Source organism: Haliotis cracherodii, unplaced genomic scaffold (assembly GCF_022045235.1).
Source record: "Haliotis cracherodii isolate W230 unplaced genomic scaffold, xgHalCrac1.p SCAF_9, whole genome shotgun sequence".
In the NCBI taxonomy this organism is placed as follows: domain Eukaryota; kingdom Metazoa; phylum Mollusca; class Gastropoda; order Lepetellida; family Haliotidae; genus Haliotis; species Haliotis cracherodii.
Window position 1 is genome coordinate 30,049,817 of NW_027266343.1, and position 20,068 is coordinate 30,069,884.

Sequence of the window (20,068 nt, forward strand, 5' to 3'; positions counted from 1 at the left end):
TACGATATAACTGCATGTATTGTTTCATAAATTTCATTGTGCACATCTCATCTAATATATATATATGCAATCCTCGGCAATATCTTAGCCACATAGCTTAGACAAAAAATATGTACATTTCAGCAATACTTGCTGCTCCTTCATTATTGTTCTGATACTGACGCTCGTCTTCGGTGCTTTGTCAGAGTGATCTGAAAGTAATAAAATAAATGTAAAGAATATGAGAACATAATTAAAATCACAGTGCATCTATACAATAAAAGCAAAAATAGTAACCTCATGAAGTTGGGTTGTTTCTCTGCCCACATTACACATATTCTAAGTAACGCTGACTAACCCTAATATTACACATCACAATACATATTTCAAAAGAAATGCAATATTTATTGAAATTACCTTTGATTGTTTTTGCAGTTTTTCATTGTTCTTCTCTATTGCCTCTTGAACTTTAGTTGGGAGGGTTGTCGCTTCCTTTGGGGCAGGCATGAAGGGCTTGAAGTCTGATAGCTTGGTGGTGGGTGTCCGGATGTCCCCAATCTTGAAGGAGGGCATCGCGGGTTGTTGCAGGCTTCTGTCTAAGTTCCCTTGCAAATACACTAAACAGTTGATCCAAATCTTCATGCATGTGCCCCACCATGAGAAAGAAAGTTTCACCTGAAAATAGTATTTACATCAGTATTAGCACTATGAAAACAAATCAAATTGTACAAAACTTGTTTATTTACAGAATACTGATTTGATTATTGAGAATATTGAGAGAAAAATCAATCTTATGCATTTTTCAAGTTTCAACATAGTGTGCAGATTCTTTTATACTGGGGATGAGCAATTGGACATGAAATGCTTTTGTTTCAAAACAATTCTAATGTGGTTTAAAATAATTTACATAAATTATAAAAATATTAACCACTGCTGTGATTTCAGCATTTACTTTGAATTGTATAGTATAGCCTCAAGGAATAAATACACAATACATGATATTGTATGTGGAATCATATACCAATAATTTCATTGATAACTATCTTCATGATAGCACTAAAAGTGATACCTTGGATTGCAGCGTCCACTTTTGACTGGCCGACAAAATCTTGCAGCTTTACTGGTCCTGGAAATGTCAAATAAATATTTGAACAATACATAAATTGCAACTTTAATGTAATTGGATAGTCATACAAATATAACAATTGCCAATTTCCATTCTCAGAAATCCACAATGCCTCCAAAATTAGACAAGCCTACCAGACAAACATCGAATTTATTCAACAGGCCCGTACCAAGCATTTAGCTAAGACAAAGATAAATTTCTATCCTTCTAAACGTGTGTTACAAATATAATGTACAAACAAATGTCTTGACATACATGGCACGATCCCGTTACAAAACAAATCCCATTACATCCTTTACTAATAATACTGGACAAACTACAATAACATAACCCATATATGTGCACTGTGGATACTAAGCTCCATTGGTTTCTAAATAAGAATCTACATAACTCCCTACCAATAGGATATGTAGACAGTAATATATGTTTTGGTTTAGTTTTTTGTTTACAAAAATACTGTTGCTAGGATGCAGCAGTGAACTTATTGTTGTGTTTGTTTGCTTGTTTCTATAACAATATTCCAGCTATATGACAGCAGTCTGTAAATATTTGAGTTTGGACCAGTCCATCCAGGGACTGATATCTTGAGCATCAGGTTACGCAATTGGGATACGATGACACGCATCAACCTAGTCAGGGAGCCTGACCACCCGATCCCGTTAGTCGCCTCTTACAACAAGCATAGTTGCCTCTTATGGCAAGCATGGGTTGCTGAAGACCTTTTGTGATGCATGCCATATATATAGCTAATATTAGCAAATTTCATTCAGGAGTATACAATGAGCCACAGCGGGCAGCTAATTTTGGCTTATGGCACATGTAACTAGTACTTTGGGGGAACTTTTGTACTGAAAGTGTTGTTTCATTGGTTGCCATCAGTTACAGAGACACATGGACAAATTGACTTACTATGAAACTGGATGTAACATTTAATTAAATAACTTTGTGCAACATACTTCCTTATAATAATTATGGTTTCTTTTATTCACTGTGGCACATGAACACTCGCTCACCTGGAATGAGTGAGTGAGTTAGGTTAGATGCCGCTTTGAACAGTATTTCAGGTATATCACGGCGTGTCAACTTGATGTGGGAGGAAAGCCCAGTGTGATGTAGGTCTAAGACATTTACCACTGGTCAAACCCATGAGCATGTGTATGATGCTGAACCATGAACCGAACACCGAGGAGTAAGAAGTGAAAAACACCCTTAATATTGGAAGAATTATTATGTCATTATAATGTGAAAAGGAACAAGTCATTATTTTTAGCAATAACAGAGTTATGGGTGAATTTCTAATTCAAGAAATTGGGGTTGTCAATCAGGTAAAGTTTCATTGTCCAGTGGTCTCTGAGAAGATTACTTGTATTGTGCAAAGAATTGCATTTTGAGAGAGTGCAAATTAAGGGCATGTAATGGTCAAAATATAAAACATTACGAAAACAGAATCTGTGATGATCCCCATTACAATCTCTACATACTGGATTTCATTAGAGCACTAAAATTACAGCACATGTATCACCTTTCAAACAGAAATGACTTAAGAAGTAATGGCCGTAAATAGCTTTATCAATATTGTTGTTATGGCATCAACACACTTGAAGTTTTGGAGAATATTTGTTCTAAATCTAAGACGGCTAAGTGGCAGTCAATTCCAATTCCATTTTTGATGAGTTGATTTCCCACAAATACTTGATGGAAATAACTTGATTCTGATTGGACAATCAGGTTATGAAATCACAATAATCCCCCTCTTATTAAAAAGGCTGTTTTGAAACGGAAACTAATATTTTATAAAGTAGTACTTTTTTACAGTCATTGTCTATAAGCATTTTAAAATATTTATATTTATAGGATACAACATGCAAAGTTTCACTACAATATTGAAAGGATATGCAATACATTTTGTGCAGAAAACCATAAAAATCTACAGAGAGAATGAATTTCAAGTTTTGAGGACAACAGAGGGCTTGACATTGGCACTTTTCATTTTCGAAATGTTACGTCATATCTTTTGTGTCACAGTGAGTGATATGTCATCCTAGTGGCTAGCTTAATTTTCTTTTGGGGTGCCCACTTCATGGTAGTTACATGCTTTCAATGCCTGACCTATGTGTAAACAAACTGTTTAAGCATATACAGCACCACTGTCGGTGATTTTGTTTGTTTGTTCACTTTCTTGTTTAACACTGCACTCCAACAATATTTCAGCTATATGACGGTGGTCTGTACAGAAGTCTGGACCAGACAATAAAGTGATTGACATCATGAACATCAATCTATGAATTGGGATATGTTGACAAGCGTCAACCATGTCAATTAGCCTTACCACCCAATCCCGTTAGTCGCCTCTTACGACAAGCATAAACACAACATGTTTTTAATGTGGAGCACGGTTACCTGTAGATTTATCCATGCTTAATTTAAGATTTGAAACCTCATTCTCTGTTTTCGTTTCCAAGTTCAATTTAGTGCAGTTTACAGGTTACCAAGAGAAACATTGAAAACACAGTATTTTATCTCCTGATATACTGAATAAAATTGGTAGCATATATATAGGTATTAATAGAGTTAGATAAAGTGACAGTAACATGGGAATGATATTAATTTCAAGTCTAAAGACACTAGTTAGTCTGAAAATGTCATGTAATACTGAAAATGTCATGTTTTAATGAAAACTTAATTTTTAAAGATTTTGATGATGCCATACAAAAAACATTCATAAACAAACATCTCACAAAACTGTGATGCAATAAGATCAGTGTCATGTATTTTCAAAATGGTATTCTATCAATTAAGTATTGTGACAATGTCGTGCGCACTTAACATAAATTGTATGTTTTGGGCCATATTGTCAGTGCCCCAGCTGTAGTGTTCGGAACTGGTTGAAATTCACAACAAGAATGATGAATAAATCATACAACATTTGTCAAGATTAATCAAATTCTCTCAGATACATGTAGCCTATAGATCCTATAATTGCATCAGTGTTACAGTCGCGCTCGCATGTTGCTGTATATAAAAAAATTAAACCTTTGAGATATTAAAACAGTATTATCTCACGTAATTATTCCAAGCTGATGTAATTATTCCAACTTTTTTATTTCCAAGTGTATATTTTTAAATGATATTGAAGTTTAAACAATTGACATAAGAATCGCAAGTGTGTGGTTTTTTGTTGTTGCTTGAATGGGCAGTTAAAATAATAATGTGTGTGTGTGAGTGAGTATGGTTTAACGCCGCTTTTAGCAATATTCCAGCAATATCACAGCGGGGGACACCAGAAATGGGCTTCACACATTGTACCCATGTTGGGAATCGAACCCGGGTCTTCGGCGTGACGAGTGAACGCTTTAACCACTAGGCTACCCGACCGCCCCTAAAATAATAATGTAAAAAGTATCCAGTTGGTTATTAAATTACATTCATTTTCCCTAAACCTATATCAGCAGTTATTGCTTTTGTATGACATAAGTAGAAATAAGTTATAATGTGTATTTTTATATAAAACATGAATTACCAATAAAAACATCATATTTGGAAGGCAATCTGCCATTAATATAATGTAAGTATCTTTTAGGGATCAGCAAATAGGGCAGACAAACATTAAGGATGTGCAGGGGCAACTTAAGATTAAAGATTTCTTGAAATGTTAATGGTTATCCAAAAACTTAATAAAGCATCAATTAAACATCTCTTTTATAGCACTGCTTGTGAAAAAGAATTATTGTTGATTTGTCTCACGATTTCACTACTGAATTTTTTTTTCGTGAATATCAACTTTGTCTTTCATGCATTGTACACATGCTTCCATAAAAAAACATTTTGTATAATAGAATGTTATGTTAATCATTATCAGATTTAACTCAAGAGTTACAAATATCTATTTAGATATTTATCTAGTTTACATAACCCTTACAATGACTACTGAATTTCTTCCATTTAAAATTCTTGTTATCATAAAACTTTAAAATAGGCACGTCAAGATAAGTCGTATTCTACATCTGAAATCAATGTTAGTGACGAGACTTTAATAGACTTTTTAATGCATTTTACACTGATGGACAGTCATGAACATGATTTTTTTTTCCTTCCTAAACTTACATTTAACCTAGCTGACAAACCCCTTGTGAAATAATAATATGAATACACTGAATGGTATGAATGACCTGACAAACATCAGACTATGTCTATTCATTGTCTTTTTCTTATGCATACTACTTTAGTATGCCAAACTCTTAAAACATGTAAACACAATATATCATATTAAAGTTAACAAGTTATGTAAAGTATGTTTTGAACTTGTGGCTAGTTCACTTACTTAATAATATTTGTATCAAAATGGATATTAAATTGAACTAAAACAGTAAAGACAAATAAACAGGCAGAGATAAAACACAACAGCAAAATGTGAGCCTTCATAAAAACAAACAGATGTGTGGATTTGAATCTCTCATAGTGCATGATCCCATCTGTATTACAACCACAATTTATGCCACGCAATTCTGTTATCGATGTGCTTTGTAATGACAATTTCGCGATTTTAAGAACGAATGATTCTGTCAAAGTACCTTAATCCTTATCCACATTCTGACTGGTGATCAATGATTCTTGTCAATGTTTTTGATAACCTTGTTACCTCAGGGAACAAAAACATGTTATTATTTTCACAAGATTATTCCTGTTTCACAAAATTTTGGTTGAAAAACTATGTACCAAGGATGATGATTTGTGAGATTTGAGAATAGATGCCTTGAACATGAATAAATCCTAAGTTATGTTTTAAGACACTTTGTCCCCGAAAGAGTTACCAGGTACATATGATCTGACACTCCCAACCTTTCGTAAGCACAACATTCAACTTTTGGCTTTTGCATAGAGAATGGAGTCTATTCATATACGTATGTGAAGGTTTTGCCTTATTGTATCAACAAGTTATTTCAATGAAAATTAATAATGTTTAAATTGTTTGTAAATTGATGAGAAATAAGTTAGGTTTATTATGCAGATAGCAAATGTGTGCTTGGTAGTAATAATGAAACAATAGTTAAAAAAATACATTCATTGATACTGTGTATGTGCAATAGCACTAATTACTTTCAGCATGTGATACTGTGTTATCATACACGACCATATCAGACAACCCATTCACCTGTAATCAGACAACCCATTCACCTGTAATCAGACGTGACACACCTGCTTGTGAGGGCCCCTTCACGTTCTTATTACATAGGAATTAGCAATCAATGCTGTCAACCTATTTGTATGTTATGATTACTGCTCCTATGACAATATGACATATCGTTTTATAATAAAAATGTATGATGCATGTTTGGGTAACCTAAAATATACAGTTGTGACTCATCACTAACATAGCCCCACACGCACCAGAAAACATTGGATCAACGATAAAGTTGTGAGTCTTGAATGAGTGAGTTTGGTTTAACACCGCTTTTAACAGTATTCCAGTTATATCGTGGCGTGTCAGCTTAATGTGGGAGGAAAGCCACGAGCACAGATATGGTGCTGACAACCTAGAAACATTGGACGAACCGGGATTCAAACCATAGGTTTCTGGCGTGCCCAAGGGACACAACTTTGCACGGTGAATTGCAATGCCTTAGACTACTGGTAGTGACTGTATATAATTAGTATCAGGTCTTATCCATAATACTCCTTGTCAAACCCTTACGTTTATTGAATTTTGTTTTCATGCTAAATTCGGTTCCATTTTGAAGGTCACTTTTACATGTATCCAGTTGGAAACAGCAATTATTAATAAAGATCTTGCATTAATCCAGGGCTTTTAGAAATTCGATATCGACATGTCCTATAAAAAACAAAGAAAGGATTCTATCACTAGGATCACTCGACAGTGTGTCTCGTAAACTTGCCTAGCCCCACGCCTACTGTGTAAGCACCACAGAGTAGCCCGAGCCACCCACCAACTCACACCCTAATTAAGTCATGGCCTTGCCGGCAACGAGGGCAACACTTACCTGGTATACTACGTACGTAACACCAATATAATGTCACGTGAAGCCATATATAGGCTACACAATCCGCGTACTTTCACAGAGCCCTGGCTCTTCGGCTCTTCCTTTCCTAGCTCATGTTGAAATTTTGATAAAAAATCATGCATCGTGCTTAGATTCCGAAACGAAATTTAAATTGGCAACACCACCGGTGATGGTAAAAACACCCAGCGAAACGCAAGACCGATGGAGTACCTCACCCCTACATTCGCCTGACATGTTTATTTTCGCGTTCGTAGCTCAACTCTATCTTATATTGCTGATGCAATAAATGAACTGTATTTAACCATATTGCACATAAACATTACTTACCAATTTCAGTGCTTTTCTTTTTGGGCAGATTTCTTGAAGAAAGGTGTCTGTCTTGACTGTTGATGAGGTTTGTAATATCTGTAATGGGTAGCAACATGTTCGATGAATATGTTCATAAAGAAACCATGATACAAACAGAAGGCCAACGTTCTTCAAGATATATACAGTGTTTGGTGTACAAAAATAGAATAAAATGCTTCTTACCCATGATAACGTTGTTGAAGCAGAGCTGGTGAACCCTGCTTAGGCATCCAGAGCTTCCCACTGCGACCAGAACTTGGGTTTTCGATGTGATTTACCTACTTGTCGAATAGTTATCAATTGACCGCCTGACTGAACGTTCTCGAAGATTTAACGATACGTAATTAGGGTTAAACTTACTTACTTTGGAGATTTAATTAACGTGCGCTTTTCGACTGATGCGTATTTCGCACACGGTAGGGTTAAATCTTTATACACCATTTTTATGGTCGGGCGTCCACGGCTGATTGGTTTTGCAAATCAAACACAAGGGTGTATATCACGCCCCCTTGAGTGTTCACTGGGTGGTCACGTAGTCTGTTGTAAGGTTTGGCACCAGCATCTCAGGTTACAATTTGATATCAATTCAAGTAATCCACTGATAATGTACATAGGTAGTTATCCTAATTACATTTAGTTTTGTCCGACAAGGAGCGAGTTTACTCTTTTTTTAGACATAGACTTTGTAACAGGCTCTTCCCCTGGAAAAACATATATTGTAAATAAATATTTTGCCGTTTCCATCAACCTTAACACGTGATGTTCTATAACTGTTGTCTTGTACACTATCCATAGTGTAAGTCAGCTCGAGGAATTTTCATATAGTATTATCATTAATCAACATATCCTATGCAACAGTTATGTTGCTATCCGGACAAAACTATTTCAACATTCTATATTGTATCGCAAATGTAAACGAATAGTTTTTATTATAAATACAAACCTACATGTTAAGCAGTAATACCAATCACGCATTAAATAACATATATGAACAACTGTCGGATTATAAAGTCTCACGTCGGTTCCTCCGTGCAACTTCATGCCTGACTTACATTCATATTGTTCTTTCAACACACTTACGCTTCTCCAAATTTAGAAAGAAGCTGTGTACACAGTGTTCTTGCGAGTTACATTTACGCGTCCGGTTTGGCGGCAACTTCAAAGAGTGGACAAATGGTTGCTCCTTCAGGTAGCTATAATTACCCTCTCTATAATGCAATATCGTATTATCCATTTGTAACGAATGATAGTAACACTTGATTGGATTGGATTCAGTTAAATCTACATTTCTCAGGGTCTCTAACATCGAGATTTGAAATATCTTTCATGTAAATACCTTCTTTGTCTTGTGACTTGTTTATATTCGTGTATATTCAGAATAGTACCTTCGCATTCCTGAAAAGTCTTTGCACAATGGCACAAGCAACGTGGTCTCTTTCTGTGAAAAATAGCACTCTTTATTTCAGCCACAGCAAAGATCCCGAACCACGCGCAGTCAGCAATGTTACGTCTGGTTACCGTCTTGCAGTTACGATACAGGTAAGTCGTCAAAATATGTATTGTTTTATTTCTGGATACGCCGACCCTAGAACGTGGAAATATACAATTTAAATGTGTGGCTTTGCTGACATGCGAAACGCGTTTTGTAAGAGTCTAAGTGTAGCGTATTTATTTCTACCAATTTTGATAAAAGATACGCAAACAAAATAATCTGAAAAGGAGATAGATCCATCTCCTGTGGTTTTATTTTGTCTTGTATACTGTCTACGTGTTGTTGCTGTATGGCGACACTTGTTGTATTTGTGTAGCTGTATGAATTTGCCTGTGGTGATCGGTGAAAGTGAAAACACGGTTACCAATCCATGCAGTATTTAGATAATTTACATGCGAGCTACTCTGTTATTTATAACGTTCGAATTATTTCGATAAAAATAACTATTAAGACCTGATGTTTATGAATATAACAAATTTGTATTAATGTTTTCCTAAAATCAACACATATCCATCCAAGCTGGTGCTGGGGGGGGGGGGGGGGGGGGAGGGGGGGGACGATTTGGAATACCCACGCGATGCATATTGTACGTGCTGTGCCGCCAGACTTCCTGCCAACAAGGCAATTAAATTTTCTCGGGTATTGTCACTTCATACGGTGATACATTGTCTCGCGCGCGTGGTCGAAGGGTATTGTTTATCAGCGCCACCTTTATCATGCCATGTGATCGTTTTGTTAATTACACTGTGTGTTACGGTTTCGCCGATCCTCAACTTTCAAAGCCTCCAATAAAATTTATGTGATCATTATCTTATCCTTATTCCGACTTGCCCTCCCCCCCCCCCCCCCCCCCCCCACCCCCCCCACCCCATGCACACACACACACTCCAAAAGCAAATTCACTGAGGCTTGACCAATACCAATTAACAGTTGTCAGTTAAACAGTTCGCATCTAGTATGTTATTGTATATATTGAAAACCGTGAGCGTGCTACTATGGGGAGGGGGGAGGGTTTAGGGAGGGTGTTGGTTCTTCACCTGGTCACTCATCAATCAGACTGTATACGGTATACTTCAATAATGATAAAATATCATTAGTCCCTGGGGTGGCCGAGTTACTTTTCTTTTCGTTTGTCGATTCATATTTTGGAAAATCAAAGGGGAACCACTCCAGCTTATGCAGCACACACATTTGGGAAGGTGGCTTCAATCATTAATAATAATATTTCTATCATGGCTTCACACTCGTTCCGAACTTTTTTAAGATCGGACACCAGGTTATGCTGTCGGAAATTCAAGACATTTCTTTATTTTCTTGAGTAGAGACAGGCCTATCGGAAATTCGAAATTGAACAGCAACGCCAAATATACATTCCGGCGCAGTGATCAGCTGGTGTCAGTGGTGAAGATCATCCTAGTCCTGTACCAGGCTGGCCGCATGGCGCTCTGGGTGGTTTGTGCATTATGTATATCATGACAAGTTCAGTCCCTCGTGTTATTTAATGCCACACTTGGCAATATTCAAGCCATTTGAAGACAGCCTGGTCCGGTGATTGTTGTTATGAGCAACAATCCATGCCACCATGCCATGACACTGTCAACATGGGTTGCTGTGGACCAATTCTAACCTGAAATTCCCCAGTTCAGTAGCATAAGAGCCCTATCTTCTCCTACAAAATAAGAGATATATGATAAGGACCTCTGTATTTGTTGCATTGTCTTGTTTACAGGTTTATGCATTCAATGATGATGACCAGGACCTACAAGTGACCCTAGTTCAGGCGAGTTACAACAATTCATACTCAATGAAAATGAACCATGTCACCTCATATGAGCTAATACTTTTACTTTATGTTTGGGGCTTATCAGGGACAATTACTTAATTATTTCATCTTGGTCATGAGGCCATTAGCGGTGACATGATGACAACAGCAACCTACATGACATGTACAGGCTCCTAATATTGGATGAGCAATGAAGCCCAGTTGCTGATTCTTTGAGTGGATAGTCTGAACTAGGCATTTTATTTATCCTCAGAAAAAATGTCATTTATATATAATGTACATTTTTCAACCGAATTAGTTTGACGTTGACATTATGTTGCAGGGGTTACTCCATGAGGAATCAGCACAGGAACGTCATGAGGTTAGTAAAGCAGAAACAGAAACCCAGATAGCCCACCTGTACCTGTAAAGTTTGCATACTGTTGTTACCGGGGACACATGTGGCCTATTCATCTATGGCGCCGCAATTCGCTGTACAGAGTTGCATCCCCTGGGCACACCAGAAGCCTATGATTGTGGGTTCGACTCCTGTTTTGCCCCGGTTCTAGGTTTGTCAGCACCATACCAGTGCTCGTGGGTTTCACCGAAGTGGTAAACGTCTGAGACCTGCATCACTTCGGGGTTTCCTCCCACATTAAACTGACACGCCGCGATATACATGTAACTGTAATACTGTTAAAAGCGGTGTTAAACTCACTAACTTCTTTATGACCGTATACTTAATCTTGCCCTAGACTTAAAATGCCATGAGTTTATAAAGCTATTTTGACCCAATATTCAGCAGTTTTCTTTTTGCATGTATCTGCATATACTTAATGTGAAGTGAAGTGTGTTAATTGTTTGAGAAGTTCAACTGACTAGTGAGTAACATATTTTGGAACCATACACCCATATGATATGTTTCTTTTATTAGAATCTACCCATCATGGAATGCCAGGATCTTCCAGTAAGTACTTTGTCAGATTTGATACTACTTTAACCTCATTTTACAGTGCATATTAAACATTGTGTGTACACATGGTTTGTTATTCTTAATTATACTAAAATATTACTACATGTATGTAACTGAAAGTTATTATGATCCACATGATCAAATAAGCTATTTTGAATACCTATGATAAGAGAAGTATGCAATTTATGTAACTTTATGTACCTACTAGGGTATTTTTTCGAAAAACTACTATTTTCAGGTGATACATTACAAAGGAAGAGCACCACAAAAGAGTTGAAAGGTAATTAAACTTTAATCATTTCATGAACAACATACCAGTATATTGAATAAATTACTATATTAGCTTGAAAAGTAATGTTATTGCTGTGATGGTAAGGCTCAGTGACTGCATGTCTTGAATATGAATATAATGTTGTTTTTGGTAATAGTTAATTTTTTAACACAAATAAATGCTCTCACTGCAATGTTCCTCAATCTATCTGTCAGTTATAAAACTTCCGTTTGTCATCTTCTCTGAACTAAGTGCCAGGTCATAGAAAAGGAATATCAATGTCAAATACATGTCAGGCAGACTGATCAAGCACCTGATTGTTTGTTTTGGTGTAGACTACATTTTAAGTACCAATTCTATAAAAAGGACCCATTTTAGGATCTTTTTATGACCTTTTATGCTTCTAATTAATCTGACCTATTATTTTCAGACATCTAAGATTGTGCAAACTGAGAAAATGGTAAGTTAATATATATGTAACTGATTTATAGTTAATTGACTAAACCCTAATATGTTAAAAATGGTAGATAGTTCCTGATATATGTAAACCAACTGTTTGATTCTCTTTCAGGTTGAGACATACTTGCAAAGAAGGCGGCACAATAAAAAGGTGAGCAGATTGTAGAAATAATGGGCAGTAACTGACATGTTCATATGCTAGTGTATATATGTATGTGGATTTTCATGGGCCATGGACACTGTTGCTGTGCATGCCTATAACTGAAATTGATGACTCACCCTGATTATGATCCTTGGCAACATTACTATCCACATGGGTTTCATTCAGATTAGAGCTAATGATTCACTGTCTTATCCAAATGATAATCACCACATTTCCTATAGCAAGATCAGTATTGTGAAAAACTGGAAATTAACACAGGCAATGGTACAGGCACTGTGTTAATACAATGTGGATTGTATTTGTGTATCTTTCTTCCCTTATTTGGCTTATTTGTCATACAGCATCTGGTATAAGATATGAATTATCAGTATCCAGTTCAAACAATCTGATATGCCCTTGCTTTAAATTGTTAAAATATAAATTGAAAACTTCAAAATAGAATATACAGAAATGACTGAATCCTCTTTGTCCACTTAGTACCATGCTTTAATATAAACACATATAACACTGATTTTGTCCATAGATGTCCCCCTGCAAATTCAATGTTGGCATGATTGTGGAGGCATTGAGGAGGATGGCTTTTGGTATGTAATTACTGTTTGCATTGTTGAAGGAAATTTCATATATTGAATTGTTTTCATCACGTTTCACACAAGTATTTTTTTATGATTATGTTCAGATTGCAACGATTTGCTAAGATACTGATGGATCATGATCTTCCTTATGTATCAATATTTATTATTTCATATCAATTAATTGCTTTAACTCTCCTGACTGAAAATCAATTGTCTGTCCCCCTTTTTCATACTAGGCATTTCATCTGAACTTTTTAGCTCTTTGAAACAGAAACTTTGCTTGAAGGATCACACTTTTTGTGACTCTTGAAATTGCTCACATAAATGCATTGCGGCAGTAGTGAAAATGACATTTGTGTTCATTACGGAACCATTTCTGGAGTTTATGCTGAATAACATATGTCCTTTCTGTCTGATGATTCCCATCTGTTACCCAGCTACAACCTATGCCAAGTAACTCCAGTTTTCATCTCTTTCGAAACCTCTGGGTTTTAAGCTGACATTTTATGTGATGACATGCAGATTAACACATGTTAGTAGCATCTGAGTAGTATGATTCTTATAATTTGATGTTCTTTTGAAGTCCAGTTCATGCTTATAGTTACTGAAAAGAACTTGTTATTGTATTATCGAAATTAGGGAGACATGTGATAGCAGTTAAATGTTTTCTGACAGGAAGTGCATAGTGGTTTGAGTTGGTTGGTTTGACTTATTGTTTTTAAAAGAACTTCTATACACTTTGTATTCCAGTAGTGTTGTGTTTTCCATCTGCTAATAATAGATTCTGGGAAAATGTCAGTGGGGCAAAAGTTATTTACAGAACAGTGAAAATGGAAATTCATGTTATCCTTCATTTTCTGCCTCAATCATGATTTATTTTTTATCTTTATAAAACAAATACAGGTATAAAGCCAAAATATTATCGGTCCAAAAGGAGAAAGTGAACCTACATTGGACTGGCTACAACTTAGACGAGTGGCTATCAACAAACAAGATTAGGTTAGAGGTAAGCAGAATACAAAGATAGAGCATAAACATAATCAGTTATAAAAGTTTTCACACAGATTACAACATGATTAATGATTTTCATACCATCAATAATTTCTTACATTGTCAATCCCTGGCCTCGTCATACCAAAAGACGTTAAAAGATGGTACTTGTTGTTACCCTGTCTCGCGCTCTGCATTAGGGAGCTAAAACAGGGACTAGTCAGCTTGGAGTCATGTACTGTGTACTGAGTAGGGTATTCATGTTAAACTGCGGAATGGTATTTTAGTGGGCTAGAATCAGTCCGGACTAGTACAAGCAGCCACACACACACACACACACACACGTGTGCATGCACGCCGCCATATATGTGCACTAATCTTGGACACGACGTTAAACCCAATTTCAACTCACCTCACCTCTCTTACATTGTTCATGTGGCTAAGGCATGTGGAATGTGTTTATTACTGAAATGAAAAGCATTTTAATGTTTTTTCATATCTTTTCAGAATATGTGCACATAGGTTTCAATGACCAGACGAAAAAAAGAATTCATTTCAAGTATGTTGAGAAGAAAACGTAAGTAAAGTAGACTATTTACATTCATTATACGTCTTATGCCGTAGGCTCTATTGTAAACTCTAGGCTGCATATAGGCTGCAATTTATCTGATGCTATATTAGACAATATGGATCCACTCATCTATACAGCTATTTTCTTCTGTGATAGGACCCATCGCTGGAAACATCGCCTCACCCATGAGACATACTGCAAAGTCGCCCAAGGACATGTCTTGTAATATAGCATGTGAATAAATATGTTTTTGAAAGATCTCACGAAATTAGTTTTATTTTTTGTGCTTGTAATCATGTGAACTAAAACTTTTTTTGGGGGAAAAAGGTCATTTAAAGCAACTCCAGATTAAACTATCCAATGATTGAACCTTATTTCTCCTGAATTTAAACAATCCTGCTAAACATTACTGCAGAAAAAAATTCTGCCAGAAATTTCTGTAGAAAAAAAAAAATTCTGCCAGAAATTTCTGTAGAAAAAAAAAATACTGCCAGAAATTTCTGCAGAAAAAAAAAATTCTGCCAGAAATTTCTGCAGTAATGCATTTTCTGAGCCAATTTTTGAGCTTGTAAACATGTGTACACACTGGGACACACATTATTGGGATTCGTCTCCTCGAGATCTTTCCAATGATATAAAACATGTTTTTGTAGCTCGCTTCCTTCTGTGTGGTCAAGTTCGGACTCCTGGCCATTCCTAAGTTGTCCCGCCCTGCCTTCTATTCATTTCATATGTACACGTACGATATCAAAGATCAGAGTTAACACTTCAACTTTTGCTTATGTGTACTTTTAAAGTACATGGTTCTTTTAACTATAAACAAGAACCTGTACTGCGTGTTACTTTCTAAGCTCAACTGACGTAAATTTAAGTGATCTTATGTCACGGGACGTTGTCCGTCCGTCGGCAACTTCTAGTTTCTCCTCTGAAATTCCAAGGCTGAAACTTTGCATGACTTATCCAAGTTATGGTGTCTCTAAATGTGCTCCCAGAATTGCGATGCGATATCAAACATGGTATATAATAATAATATTTAAAACTACAGAAGAAGGTTCAACTTATGTGCGATCTATACCTAATAGGTATCATCGTAGTGTTCTTGCAGAACTGAGATGCGGTACTTTCAGTAGAAATAGAACTCGATCACATTTCACGTCCAAAAACACACTTACTTCATCGTATTTGCCTACACTGTGATCACCAACAAGTGGATTATGAAGTTCACCTTGTAACTAAATGCCCATTCTATTCTGACATAAGATTTCCATTGTGGGCACCACCCCAGTATTCTCTCATATGTCACCAACTGGCCAAACAATATCAATAATGACGACCGATCATATGTCACCAATTGGCCAAACAATATCAATAATGACGACCGATCATATGTCACCAATTGGCCAGACCATATCAATAATGACGACCGATCTGCTGATTTCTCCCCTTGTCGCTGCTGCTACTTTAATGTTTCATCGCAGAAAGTTCACTGCGCAATAGAATATTTTTCAAATTTTATAATGATTGTATTTTATTATATACATATGAATGAAATACTGGAATTTATCAGTGACGATAGATCAAGTTATCAGTCACTAGTGACTGATATAAAAAAGGTACCGGAACTACTTTTTCCTCAATCAAAACATTACGTTTACGTCAGATGCCGACAAGTCTAAACCGCAGGTGCATAGCTTCTCTTCAACTGACCACAGGAACTTATTGACGAGTCGGATGTCTGGAAATAACATCTATGGCAATGTTAATATCACTCTTGCGCCGGACATGCTTCGCCTGACAGTAGGCACAACTGGCGACAGCGAGACGTACCGCCGAGGTGAGAAGCGCCCGCTTGAATTTTCCGAGAATTGAACTTTCCTAATTTAATTCATGACAGCAAGCAACAATGTTTCAGTTAAAATGTTCGGGGTTCTATAAATGTGTTTAAGTCAATTTTCATACTTATCTGTGAGAAAATTTGATCAATTTGGCGGATTTTGTAAGCCTTGAGAGCGCTCAGCTGATCGTTCGACATGGTCACAGTACTAACTGTTTATGTATTCCTACGCCAATAACATAATCGCTGTTTGAAAATGATTTCTGTTTTCATTTTAACAGGAATGTTTAATTATGACAAACAAAAATGTCCACGGAACTTAATACTCGATATCAAATAATATATTTCGCATAACATTTATTAACAGCTAGGGCTAGTTTTATTCACGAACTATATTCTTCTCGCAAACCCCCTTTATACGGCGGTGGTTAAGGTGCGACAGGGAGAACTTAGTAATTTATCAGACACTGTTTTCGAAAAAATATATAAATTGCAAGTAATTAAAATAAAACATGTATATAATAAATAGAAAATTCAATGTGTTACATATCCTCTATGTATTACATATTTTAGCACCTACGTGCTTTATTATAGATATATGTGTATTCTGGTGTCTCGGAGGTCATTTTCGACCGGACAATGTACATTAATGAATGTTTTGTTTAATAATACGTATGTACATTGTGTGACACTGTAATAAAATAATCTTTTTCTTCTCCTCCCTCTTCTTCTTCTTTTTCTTTTTCTTCTTCTTCTTTTCTTCTTCTTCATTTTCTCCGGGTTTTTTCTTCGTTTTTTTAATTTTCTTCATTTTCTTCTTTCTTCTTCTTCTTCTTCTTCTTCTTCTTCTTCTATATAAATATATATGATTTTGTTTACCTGATATAAGGAACCGATCAATTCTTTTAAGACATCTAGCATGTCCAGCGAATAATGGGTCCCTAACCAAACTTATATATCTCCTAATTAAAGTAACTAATATTGTATTTATATAGTACGAGACAACCGGACTTTGTTTACATTGCATCTATCACGCCCACGTCTAAAGTAGCATCTCCGCTTATCCCGTAAGTCTACTTTATTCAGATCAAGCCATTTGTCTTATTTAGTGTCAGCGGAACAAGCCATTCCTCCACGGGCCGAGATTCTCAGATAAACACAGGGTCCCGAACTGGTCAACACAATTAACGTCTACAATCTTCCTCCGCGGCAGATACCATATCGTCCCATGGCCGACGGAGTGCCAGAAAGATCTGGTTTGACTTAATAGCCGATATACGTCACGTAGGTGCCGAGGTGCATTGGCGTGTCAGCTCTCCGTCTGAATTGACCCAACTGGTGAGGTCGGGTTTGTAGCTTAAAATGGAACATCGCTACCGGGGTCATTACCGAGACTGTCCCTCTCTCTGCCACTTTCAGTCAGATTACATTATATACACTTTAGTATCAAGTCAGATAACCCGTTACCCGAAACGTGAGGATTAAAGAGGTTTAAAGTGAGACTCGTTCGTTCACACGCTTTATTCATTGTACCAATTTCAGTTTGATCTAATTATATACTTGATAATATCATGCACGAATCTGAAAACCCGTTTCCCGAAACGTGAGGATTTAAGAGGTTTAAAGGGGGATTCCACTCGGGCCAGGTGCAGTCCTAGCAAATTTGATTCGTTCACACGCTTAATTTATCTGCTGCAACTTTCAGTTTAATCAAATTATGTACACTTTAATATTATGCACACATCTGAAAACCCGTTACCCGCAATTTGGGGATTAAAGAGGTTTAAAGGGGGATTCGACTCGGGGCAAGTGGCTGTCTTGCAAGTTTGATTCGAATCTATTCAAATACAGTAAACTACGTTCATAACGAACACTCTTATAACGAACTGACCAATATAACGAACTTTATTTTAGTCCCGACCATTTGTTGTATAAATGTTGTATATATGCTTATTACGAACTACGGTTATTACGAACTACAATTAGTGGTCCCTTCGAGTTCGTTTTAACCGTAGTTTACTGTACTATATTCATCTGATGCCACATTCAGTTTAGATCTCATTATGTCCATTTTAGTGTTATTTGAACAGGTCTGAAAAGCTGTTACCCGAAAAGCCGATAAACTAGGTTTAAAGGGGCCTCTACCTGGGGAAGTTTGGGTGGTGAAGTGACATGGGTTTAACGTCGCGTTCAAGATTATTGCTTGTGTGTGTGGCTGCTTACTCCGGACGTTTTATAGCACTAACCCACAGAGATACCATGCCGCATGGATATTCCACTCAGACACATTATACTGACTCAGAGCCGACCAGTGATTGTTTTAGCCACGTGCGGGGTAACAGCAAATACCATATTTTAACGTCTTGTGGTGTGACGCAGGCAGAGGATCGAACCACTGGGAAATAATGACTTCGTGTAGGGAAGATACTCCGAAACATCCAGTCCTTTTTCAGCCCTTTAATACCGAGCGCCAGGCAGGGAAACATCTTATAATATTTGTTGTTATGACTCGATCAGAGTTATGAATCATATACCATACCATAATACTCCTTTTCAATATTTTTCATTTGAAACCTGGTTATGTTTCTAAACCAGGTTCACCCCGATTGTTTCTATGGAAACCCGGTACATCGCGATTATGTTTCTATGGAAACCCGGTTCACCGCGATTATTTTTCTATCGAAACCCGGTTCACCGCTTTTATGTTTCTATGGAAACCCGGTTCGACCATGAACCAGTGCCCGTGGATTTCACCTATGCGGTAAACGCCTAAGACCTGCATCACCTCGGAACTTTCTTCCACATCAAGCTGACACGCCATGACATAGCTGGAATACTGTTCAAAGCGGCGTAAAACAAAACCAGTCACTGTTTACTCGTAAAGGTGCGGACGTTTGTCTTTAGAATGCGAAGTCTTTCATATAGACACTGAAACAAAAGCTAGTCCAGATTTCTTCCGTATATGAAAACGAAGAGATTCTCTAGGCTCCTTTCAATTTCACATTCACAATCTTTCATACAAAAATGACTTAAAATATTCTAATTGCCAACACTAAATCTTAGTTGTGAAAATAATACGTGTGTTTCGATTGGACACTGGACACTGTGTCTGGTCAGTGATGCTTAGTACTCACAACGCCGTGTTTTCAACTGTTTATCTTTTACTGTTTTCAACTGTCAGTAACCGACTTACTCATTTAGTCCATGAAGCATGATAAGCTTTTAAATGACCGCCAGTTAGTGGTCGCTTGAGATACTGCATTTCCGTAGTTATTTCTCAACACATAAATTGTTATGATGTACACAGTGTAACCCTGATAATCCGGACGAATGTTCCAAGTAAATTCGTCCTGATTAACCAATGTCCGCATCAACCAACTGTTGATATGGATGTTACATATATTAGCGGCCAGGCGATTTAATGTTAGAAAGAGTTACACCCCTTGTGCGATGCTTCATCGCTTAAGCTATCTTTGTTCGGTGTTTCAGGTTGTCTGTTTTCCAA

At 36.8% G+C, this 20,068-nt stretch overlaps 1 protein-coding gene and 2 pseudogenes across 2 annotated transcripts; 2 read left to right on the top strand and 1 right to left on the bottom strand.

Annotated features, from left to right (window-relative positions):
* Positions 1-20,068, top strand: part of LOC139452815 (5-hydroxytryptamine receptor 4 pseudogene) — a 90,316-nt pseudogene that overhangs the window by 50,217 nt on the left and 20,031 nt on the right.
* Positions 24-7,707, bottom strand: LOC139452926 (uncharacterized). Of its 2 annotated transcripts, XM_071234547.1 has the most exons (5): positions 7,657-7,707; positions 7,453-7,530; positions 1,049-1,105; positions 397-654; positions 24-191 (listed from the first exon to the last, which is right to left on the bottom strand). In XM_071234547.1, the coding sequence occupies exons 1-4, from the start codon at positions 7,658-7,660 to the stop codon at positions 449-451; spliced, it is 345 nt and encodes a 114-aa protein (XP_071090648.1). In that variant the 5' UTR covers positions 7,661-7,707; the 3' UTR covers positions 24-191; positions 397-448. The 2 variants fall into 2 exon arrangements, with proteins under 2 accessions (XP_071090648.1, XP_071090647.1); XM_071234546.1 differs by lacking the exon at positions 7,657-7,707 and having other exon boundaries at positions 7,453-7,561.
* On the top strand, positions 10,653-14,924 carry LOC139453217 (uncharacterized; annotated as a pseudogene).

What these genes read in the sequence shown, in the direction of transcription:
- LOC139452926 (XM_071234546.1), bottom strand. Translation starts at nt 7,549, where the DNA reads ATGTTGCTACCCATTACAGATATTACAAACCTCATCAACAGTCAAGAC. An exon ending in AAAGAAAAGCACTGAAATTG is followed by an intron (nt 1,106 to 7,452) that starts GTAAGTAATGTT and finishes TGACATTTCCAG; the next exon opens with GACCAGTAAAGCTGCAAGAT. An exon ending in AGTGGACGCTGCAATCCAAG is followed by an intron (nt 655 to 1,048) that starts GTATCACTTTTA and finishes TACTATTTTCAG; the next exon opens with GTGAAACTTTCTTTCTCATG.